Source organism: Drosophila elegans, unplaced genomic scaffold, assembly GCF_018152505.1.
Source record: "Drosophila elegans isolate 14027-0461.03 unplaced genomic scaffold, ASM1815250v1 contig_732, whole genome shotgun sequence".
In the NCBI taxonomy this organism is placed as follows: Eukaryota; Metazoa; Arthropoda; class Insecta; order Diptera; family Drosophilidae; genus Drosophila; species Drosophila elegans.
In genome coordinates, this window is record NW_024546088.1 from 110,926 (window position 1) to 121,655 (window position 10,730).

At 38.8% G+C, this 10,730-nt stretch overlaps 1 protein-coding gene across 10 annotated transcripts in view; it reads right to left on the minus strand.

Annotated features, from left to right (window-relative positions):
• Positions 1-9,928, minus strand: part of LOC108137052 (mitogen-activated protein kinase kinase kinase kinase 5) — a 56,528-nt gene extending 46,600 nt beyond the window's left edge. For 3 of the 10 annotated variants that reach the window (XM_017258548.2, XM_017258546.2, XM_017258540.2), the window contains exons 1-2: positions 9,787-9,928; positions 8,897-9,325 (exon numbers count right to left, since the gene is read on the minus strand). In XM_017258548.2, coding sequence (XP_017114037.1) covers positions 8,897-9,022 — 126 coding nt within the window. In that variant the 5' untranslated portion in view covers positions 9,023-9,325; positions 9,787-9,928. The remainder of the gene's footprint in view (positions 1-8,896; positions 9,326-9,786) is intronic. The other 7 variants (XM_017258551.2, XM_017258550.2, XM_017258545.2 and 4 more) reach the window with 6 other exon arrangements.
• Between the last annotated feature and the right edge of the window lie 802 nt (positions 9,929-10,730).

A 10,730-nucleotide genomic window follows, 5' to 3' on the forward strand; every position in this document is an offset into this window, starting at 1 on the left:
ACATTCCCATTCCCTGTCTCCCTCTATCTTCCATTTCAAGATTGTCAACAATTTCGTCACGCTTCTGGATCGGCTCCTTTTCTCTCCTTCTCTCTGCGGCCTGTCATAATAATTTTAATAATTTCGTCATGTCTCCCTCAATTAAAGTCAGTTTAGTGTTGTGCGGTTTACGCTCAACCCAGAATTTCTCCGCCGCACTTTGTTTTCTCTATCCACCGCACTTTGGGATTTCGTCACTCATTAATTATGCTCGGTGCCTGCAGAGCTCTCGCAGTTTATGCAAATTACTTTAAGGTTTATCATTATTTTTTTTTTTTTTTTTGTTTATTTTGATTATTTTGTCAACTGCTTGGGCGACCCTCCTGCAGCATCCTGGTCGTTATCATTATTATGACCTTGCTGCTGGGATGATGGGAATTATGAGTGGATGCGGTTTATCTTGAGCCTCTGATGAGAGATGAACTCGAAATTCTCTAATCAGACGCACAGCTGCTAGGCAACCGAAGAGTCTTACGAATTGATGGCTTAGTGCCCTTATGATTGCACCACCCACCCCACCAAGGCTTTTCCCCTGTTTTTGAGTTAGGCGGTGGTTTTTGCACTTTTCCGGAACCACAAGTACTGCTTTTACTCACCGTAAATTGGAATTACACATTTTAATGAGAATTAGTTTGGGCTGCTAACTTTTCCGACTCCCGCAGCAACTTTCGACTGCTAATGGAATTATGCAAAGCAACAAAAACACCAAACAGCAGGTCAACTTTGGTCGGACTATAAGCGGGATGCGGCAGTATCCTACAACCTCCACTTGTTAAGTAGCTCATTTTACTTGCATAATTCTACAAGTTTTTAATCATCTGTCGCTGCCCGCAGGGAGCTCACCAAATGCGGGAAAGTTAACTTTTTCAAGTGGCAAAAATTGAATGCAAATTTAGCTGCCAAAGATTTCATCTGAAGTTGTGCACAGCAACAATTGTCACTTGCCTGGGGATTATTATTTTTAGCCCCTACACAAAGAACAATTCAATTTGTTTTTCTTTCGGAACTGTTTGATGCAACAAATAGCATTTAAAATTTGTTTTAAATAGTAATATATATTCACCAAACTGTTCAATAAAGACAGGCTCTTTTCTTTATAATTTTCCCATTAAAATACGATGTATTAAATATCAACATAACATAATAATACATTTATTTAAATAAATATTAAATAAGCTTATGTGTTGATGCCAAAAATGTGATAAAAAAAAGAAAATGATGATGAGCTAATAATATTGTTAATTTGTTTTCCACTGTGTGGCAGTCCATTGAACTTTGAGAAATGCCAGGGGCGAGAAGGGGAAACTGTGACGACATTCATCGCGACATCGATAGCTCTCTTTTTCATCTTTCAGCTTGACTTTAAGTTTCAGTTTCAGTTGTTTTTTTAGCTGCCACTGCAACTTTGCAACTCTTTGGCGGCTGCGCAGCGCTGGCAGTTACAAGAAAATGTGTGTAGGCTGCTGCCACGCCCACAAGGCTTAAGTTTATGACGGCATGCGTGAAATATTCACCCGTTTTATTTCTGCCTCAATTTATTCTTACTTAGCTTCTTATACAAGTTGGATGTTTGGACGCCGCTGATGATGATTTTAATATGGCAAACTCTGACGTTGCAAAGTTGAGCGGGGAGCTAGAGGGGCAAGGCGAAGTTATAATGAAGGACAAAGTTTTTGGCAGCCGCACACACACTCGAGTCCATATGCACATGTGCATGTACATACAGGCTAAGTACATACAAACTTAGGAGACGAATGCTGCAGGACTGTAGAAGGACGCCCGGCTAAATCCTTTTCGAAATTGGCCAAATAACGAGCTAGAAATGTTGTAAACACTTTTCCCAGCTCTGACCATTCTCCAAGTTTTTCCACCTCCCTGGCATATATCCAATTGATGGGACTGCGCTCGAGACTCTTCCATCGGATAAAGCGAAGAATGAGTGAAGAAGCTGCTCAATATTCAAGGAAAATGTCAAACGGAAATGAGCAAGGAAATGAAAAGAAAAACTAAAGAAACCGCAGAATGGCGAGAGAATCACCCCCGTCTGATATCTTCTCAAATGTAGGGACATTTGGAGCAAGATGAATGGTGACATTTAGACGTTGCACAGGCTCCAGGGTCAAACACAAAATCAAAAGGCATGCAGAGAAAACAATACCACTAGTATTTCCTAAAAGAATGTAGCCATGGTACGGCCAAAACCCCATGGGTCAGCATTTTTTTAAAACAAAAATTTACAATTTTAATTTTACGGCAATACGTTTTCTCCTTGGGTAAGCCAAAATAAGTCTTTAAAGAAGGTACACTCTTATTTTAATAAACATTTTGTGGTCAAGTTTTCGAGAAAGTTTTCCTCCGTGCAGCCAAGACAGGCAGCAAAAGTGGCACGGTTAAGGGATGGGGAGTGGGGAAATTAGCCAGCAGCAGCTGCCACTTCCTAGGCCCAGTGCCAGAGACAAGCCTTGGTGTTTCTCCTTTTGCTGGACAAGTGACAAGTTCCAAAACAGCAAAGCCCAGGAAAAAGCATTCGCCCTATGGCCACGCCCACAACAGACAAGAGTCTCCCCACGACTGACCCTTTCTCAACGTTAACCCGCCTCCTTTTTTTGACCCACACCCATCGCAAGCCCAACTTTAAACACGGCAAAGAAAAGTATACAAAAAAAAAAAAAAAAAACAAAAAATATTCCGATTTAGAGTTGGATTCCCTTTTATTTTGTGCTTTTTTATTTGACTTCGGGGACGTCTGCTGATGTCGGTGAAAAGTGGGCGAGGATTCCATGCAATATTTCTGATATGTTTTAAAGCGAAAGGATAGTAGAGAGCGGGGGAGTGGGGATGTGGCTGCCCCAACAGACAGTCCCAATATTTGCACAACTGGGATTTCTGGGTTTTGCGGGGAACGCAAAAAAAAGGGACGAATTTAGGGTTCCCTGGAGTTGGGTTTTTATTTAAATTTCGTGCATTTGAGTTGATTTGGGAAGTGGATTAGTTTAGGCATGAAAGGATACCAGATAAGTGCGGGAAGCGAAGAGGAGCAAAGGGGGTTTTGTCTGGTCTGCTGGTTCTACTGGGACATAACAGGAAAAACAGACGAGTGGGCGAGGTGTGTTGGGGGCCAGAACACGTGTCCCTATTGGCACTGTTCCTGCTAATTGCGCCAAATTGTTGCTGTTCCTGTTCCTATTCCAGATCCGGTTTCCTAATTCTCCCGCACACCATTAACCGTGTTGGGCTCTAAGTCATTTAAGTTACCTTTCACGCCCACCTCCGCACATAAACAACACAATTGAAAATGGCAATCATTAACAAAATTGAGAAACTTAAGTTGCAGCAGTCCCCTATTTCTTCGGTATAACCTGTTTTAAAATTTTGAAACCATTATAATGCTTATAGTTTTATTATAGGAAACTTAGGCGAGAAAAAGGATTTTAAGCTTTGTAGTTTTATTTGGCGTTCTACTTCAACAAAATTTTTGATCAGTGTCACAAAAATGGTGTAAATATAAATTAAAACTAAGTAATTTCCTAAGAAGTTAAAACAAATTTAATAAATATTTGTTATTCGAAAAATTCACATTTAATTTAGTTTCAAAGAACCTTTTTTGAAAAGTTCGTCTATATATTTTTATACTGTCTCAAAAGTGATAAATAAATCATTTGTTCTTAGGACTGGAGGACAAAATTAGTCAAAATAAACTAGATAGAGTAAAGGATAAGTGACTTGAGTAAACTATCTGCGATAATGGTCTTATAATACCCCCAATTTAATGCATCATTCGCTTTCAGTGTCGCAATCAATATCTGCTTATGTCCGAAAGTCAATGAACAGGCTAATGAGCGAACATGGAATACATTTCGCTATAGTTTCCGGAGTTAACTCGATTTTACTGGCCAACATGGAGCTCTGGTTGCATGCATTGTTTTTGCGATTTTTGTTTTTGCCAAGGGGAGTGAATAGCTAGGATATAATAACAGGAGCAGGAGGCTTGAGGCGAGGGTTTGAAAGAGTGAGACAGAATGCAGCCGCAAGCCAACAAAGCATTGCAACAGTCGGCGGGCGGAACTGCCCTCTAAGTACCCCCAGCGTTACTCATTTTCCATCCACAACATTTCCCAGTAACTCCCCCTTTCCCCTTGCCCCTTTCCAGTCCGTTGAAGACGTGCAAATTATTGCCACGGCGGAATTGGGTCAACATGGCGACCCTTTGCACCTCCCATCCCCTTTCCCGGTGCTCAACCCCCGCTAACAACCCAATCGTCACTTGTTTTGTTCTGGCGCTTTGTTGTTGCCAAATTAAGGGTTGCCAATGCCACCTAACTCTGTCTACATCTCCACACTGCGAGAAAGTCCCTTGAAATGTGGGACATTTTCAAGAATAAAATCAGAATTATTTCTTTAAACTGAAAATACTAAAACTATTAAAAGCAAATCCTATCTCATACCATTGTCAGAATAAAAAACTGGTCTAAAATTAAGAATATATAATCTTAGAATTGATTCAATCAAAATTAAAAAGAATTTAAATGAATGAAAACAATTTTAATATTGGTTTAAGAACCTTTTTTTAAAAGTGTCTATATATTTTTAAATTGTCCCAAAAGTGACAAATAAAACATTTGTTTATAAGGCTGGAGGAATAAATTAGCCTTTTGCATAAAATGTGGACTTATCTTAAATCTTTGCCTTCATAACAACCCTACTAAGGATATTAAATCTATTAAGTTCCGAATGTGATTTCCTTCAAGTGGATCTTTGTTTTTCCTGTCAGGAAAAGTTCTGCGTTGTGTGCGTTTCGCCATTTAGCATTTAAATGCGGCGATGGCGTTGAAACTGTCTCCCTGCTGGTTGTTTGCTTTCCGCCCATTGGCGGTGGGCGTGTCAAGATCCATTTGCATATTAACCCCACCAGGGCCACCAAAATCCAGAGGATCTTTGAGTTTTTCCTTTTACCAAATGGGGGGAAAAACCCGTTGACATTTTCTATTTGCCTTGGCCGCTGGTTTTGCTTTGTTTTCCCTGTCGCCTAGTTCAAGGCAAACCTTTTTCGGCTAGTCTTGGTTCCAATTTCTTTTCGCCCATTCTTTCTCGTCCTCTTTGGCGTTTTGTTTCTATGCTTTATGTTTCTTGTGTTGGGCTTTTAGAGCAAATGATTTGGCTGTGATTCGGGTTCTATTTTGTACAAAACTCAGTAGAGAAACAATGGAAAATGGCAAAATTTTCGGTAAAGGAAGAGGGCGACGGCGTGCAGCTGAGCTTTATGTTTAGCAGCAATTGCAATTGCAATTTGTGTGAAAACCGAAACCAAACAAGCAGCAAATCAGCAAACATAAGCACACACACTCTCAGACAGACAAAACGCATAGAGTCACGCCCACATACATGCGTTGCCTACGTGACCTCCTTAGGCGCCCACCGCCTCCTTGACCGCCCCCCACAACCTCCTCTCGCCTTTCTTCCCACCACTTTACTTGGACTGCTTCAAATTCACTTCACTTCGTTATTTTCTCTAGTAATTTTCTCATACCTCCTACCCCACAAAAAAAAAACACCACCCAGCCACTCACTCTCGTTGAGGGCTTTGCGCCAATTTTTTCATGTTTTCATGCGTGTTGCGTGCACAACAATAACAAGAGCTAAAAACAAAAACAAAAACAAAATAAAAACCAGCAACAACAATGACGAGGATGATTGTTAAAGTGTGGCAGGCACCAACAACAACAATGGGCAACATTGTATGGCGAAGTCAAGTGCCTGGCAAAGGCAATCATACACACACGCACACACACACACATAAACACACACACAGATACGAAACGCACACAGGCAAATGTACGCATAAAATATGTATGCGTCTATGCACTAGTATTTGTGCCAGTTTTCATTGCATAACGCTAGGTAACCTGGCACTTTTCCTTTTGTGCGCCTGAAAAGCCCAGAGTTCACTTATTTCATATTTCTTTTATTTTCTTTTCCCCACTTGCGTTTCGCTCTCGAATTTCCGGTAATGAAAACCCCGTGCAACAGCCCCTTACTCTCACTCCGTTTTCACCAAGTTTTCCCATCCTGAGTTTTCGCACCCAACTTGTGAGGTACCATTTGTTTTACTTCTAGATTTCCTGCAGAGAAATAAAAAATATAAGCATAATATAAACGTATTTATTTGAAAAGGTGAGCCAATCGAAAAGATGTGTGCTAATTTTATTGCATTTCATTTATTACTTGTAAAAAACGGATAAGTCGGTCCCGAAATACACCTTTATCCAATCTTGCTGGGGCTCCTGTGTCAAGTTGTTTTATACAACATTTTTATTGTTGTTGGTGTTATAAATCTTTATAACACAACTTTTTCATAACTTCCAAAATTATACCAAAAAATTGTACTCATTTATTTATAACATGACTAAAAGAATTTCTAATAAACTGTAGTTCTAAATATTAATCTCATTTATGAGTAATGACATTTCATTAAATTAAACTCGAAATAAACACGTAATGTTCAGAATGATTCACTAAACTCAAAAAATACGCGAAAAGTTATGTTTGATAGGAAGAAAACCAAAGGCTTCATTGGGTTGTGTGCTGTGTGAAACCTTTTTTTCCATACTTTCTTCTTAAATAAGATTGGTTTAGATTTACACTTCTTTAAAAACTGCCGTACAAAAATTTCTCCAAGTGTTAATTTATTTTTGCTGCTGTTGCACTCAATTTTTGGATCATTGTGTCACTAATAAGAATCAATGAGTAAGTGGCCTATACGGGAACATGTGAGCGAAGTGAAGTAAAGCAAATTGGAGCAGTGGAAACCCAATTCCATTCATAATAGCCTGTCAACAGGGCGTATTGTTGTTCATTTCGCTGTTATTATTTCTATTGTAAACTGATATCGCGAAACAAGTTGCAAAAAAGGGGGGAAAAGAGAGTAAAACGATGATTATTTGATTGTCCTGCACTTCAAGCGCTCGATATGTAATTATGGTTTACCCAAAACTTTGTGTAAACAAAGTGGGAAACCGAACTGGGAATTATCCCAAAACCAATTGTTTTCCATTTGCGAACTTTTGTAAACAGAAACGGAATGCCATCGCCTTCCCGCTAGTTGTGTGGCATCATAAATTCCCCTGTCAACCAAATACCTCGATGAAAATAAATAAAGTCGACGTAAAAAGTCGCTCCCTCAACAGAACGTAAGAGTAGAAATGGAATGGTGGATTGAAACCGAAACCATGGGCTTTGGACTTATAGCATGACGCATCCGATGGATGGAACAGAGAAAAGATACAGAACAGAACCGAACCAGACTGTAAAAAAGACAATCAGATGGCAAAATGAGTGGAGGGCCCAAACCAGATGTGGGCAAACATAAATAAATAACACATTCGAAACTAATCCCCATAATCAATGCAAGCGCGTGGCTGCTTATCGAATAAATTGAAGAGATGGGAAAGAATCAATTCCAATATCAGACAACTGTCAATTCACTGAGCAAAAAACACAAAGTTAATGGCTTTGGGAATTTTCAGCTGACTTTACATTTGGTCCCCATAAAACCAATTTTGTTTGGTTTTAAAAACATTAACATGCGCCACGCAAAACAACCAATTAAAAATAAATTCAAACCAAACAAAACCAAACCAAAAAAACTGGACATTATTATTTGGAACAAAATGGACTTGTATATTATAGTTTTTTTTATTTGTTTTAATGTTCATAATGAAACAACGCTTGGCCTTTTAATAAATCGATTGAAATAAATCTTTAAATCGGTTCTAAATTAAGTTAATTATGTTGCAATAAATTCGAATAACACCATTTTTATGTCCAATTGAAAGCAATAACTTCATTTCACATTCCGAAAATGCATAAAATAATTGAATTTTCAGCTTTGTAGCTTTTTTTGAGATAAGTGAAAAAATTAATCAAAATTAATCAAACGAAAAACGGGCATAAAGCTGAAATTTATAGATTTCATGGGCAAACTAGAACGCAATAAATCGAATTGGGGAAACCCCCCGAACCCAAAGGCATTCCATATGGAAACAGGCAACTTAACCCTTGGCCTGCAGATACGAAATCCCATAATGTCTCCCCTTATTTCCCTATAGTTCTGCCCCTGGCAACAACAATTGCATTGTGCCACGCCTTGCGCCCAAGGGCAACTTCGCTGGCGTTTCGGGGCATTTGTCATGTATTTCCATTCGACGGGCAGCAAAAGTAAACATGGAAGTTTGTGAGTAAAAAACTAAAATTGCGCATATTTTGTGCTTGTGGGAGAGGGGGTGAATGGGTTGTGAAGCATGCGGTGGCAAACAGATGTACAAATGAGGGTCTGAAAGTGGGTGGAGTGGGGTCGAGGGGGGCACATGCACTCTTATACTGGAACACAATATTTTTACATTCTTCATTCTTGATTTAATGTTTTCTGCATTTCATTTCGAATGAAAAACAGTACAGAGTACTCACGTTCAGCAGCTACCATTATCAAATAAGCTGGGAACGATACTATAATTTTTAAATACAATTTTAAACTAAATAAATCATAAGGATTTTCACTTATAACATTTGAAGAAATTTTAGAACACGTTTTTATATCTGGAATTTCTTGAAATCATCAAAAAACTTTTTGTGAGGACATAAAAAAATAAATTCACTTATTTGAGGTTTAAAATAAAATGTACCATTTGCATATAAGCACCAACGTTCAATTTGTTCTCTGTGTAGCAGATATGCAAAAAATGCAGGGGCAAAACTACATATAAAAAGTAGGGATCCGGTGAAAAATTCTAATGCTGGTGTTTTTTTTTTTTTTTTTTTTTTTTTGTGGCGCTTTCTTTTTTGTTTGGCCATGTGCACCCACCTTATAGACATCGCCGTAGGTTCCCGAGCCAATCTTCTGGATGAGCTCGTACTCGTCCTGCGGATTTCTGCGTGAGATGTCCGAGCTGAGCAGATTGGCATTGAGGTGGCTGTGGGCGGCGGCCATCTTGCCAGCTTCCGTATCCGTTTGCCGTTGCCGTTTCCGCTTCCAGTTAGCCGATCAACTCCTTTTTCTGGATCCCTTTAAAGCTGGCTCTTACTCTATCTTCCTCTTTTGCACTCTTTTCGCCGCTCTTATTGGGTTTGTTTGATTTTTTTAGCACTCGTAGCAGGCGGTTATTAGAGATTTTTGGGGATCGAAATGCATTTTGGTTGCTTAAATTCACACTCAATTACGTAAGGTTAACTGGACTTCGGATATATGTACCATATATATATTTATGTAAAAATCGGATTCCGATCAGTGAATCTAGAAACGCGCACACAAAATTTAAGACTCGCGAATTATGACGCAGAAAAAAAAATAAATGAACACAAAAAGACAGCAAACAAGGCAGCAACAACAAATGTGATAAAAAGGAGAGGTGAAGAGGCGGTGGAGAAAGCGCGGGGGTGGGAGTGAGAAGGCGAGAGAACGTCTCGTTTTTTATCCCCTCTCTCGCTTGCTCCCTCTTTATTCTTAATCGCCTGCTCTTCTTTGTTTCTCAGCGCTTATGCACATTAATTATTATTTATTTGAATTTATGGCGAGCACTTTTGTTTTTGCAAGTAAATTGACTAAATAAATAAATAGTTGCTGCCGAATAAAAAAACACACGCGACAACAACAACAACGCGAGGCGTGTCGCTTTGTCGCCCGACAGTGTTGTTGCTGGTTTTTATATTTTAACTTAATTCCGATTTTTGATTTTTGCGAAGACTCAAACGCACCAGATAAAAGACACAAACCGTTTACATATTACACGGACACGTGAATGCGGGGCAATTTCGGACTGAAGATAAGCAATTGGTCCTACGAACGAAAAATTTCACAAACAAATTTCGTCAACGCGCAGCCCACAAATGTTGTTTTTCTGTTAGTTCGACGTTTCGCTTACATTTCTCTGTTGGTTCGTTTTCCTAACATTTCTCTGTTAGTTCGTTTTCCTAACATTTCTCTGTTAGTTTGACGTTTTCCTAACATTTCTCTGTTAGTTTGACGTTTTCCTAACATTTCTCTGTTAATGCGAAGTTTTCCTAACATCTCTCTGTTAGTTTGACGTTTGCCTTACATTTCTCTGTTAGAGGTGGATAAAGTCGATGTCATCGAAGTTTCAAAAAATTGGTCTATCGATGGAATATTCCTTGGTTATCCATCTCTAACGATATATGCACACTGTTTACTAAATTTTTTGCACTGTTAACACAGCTGCTTAAGGTGGTATTCTGGTATAGAAATTTAAAAAAATTGATTTCTTTGCATAGTTTGAATGTTTAGACATCTAAAAACATGATCCTTAAAAGATTTTTCAAAATTGGAATTATTTTTGGAGACAGAGCCAATTCGGTGACGGCCAGGACTACGGCCATTGGAATCCTTTCCTAATCTTTAAACGCGTTTTTTTTCAAAATCATTTTTTTTAGGTGGTTGGGAAGATTTTTCAAGTTCTATTGAACCGATTCCGTTGAAATTTGGTATATATGTATGTATCTTGTTTATACTACTCTCTATCCCGCCTGCCTCAGACTTGATTTTGATTTTGGGTATTTTTAAAATATTTGAAAAGGCCGAAAAAAAAAACATTTTTTGATTTCAATTTTTATTTTTATTTTTAATCGACATCCACTCCAGGACTGTATCTCGGGTAGGGGGTAGGGTTTTAAAGGTGAAAAAT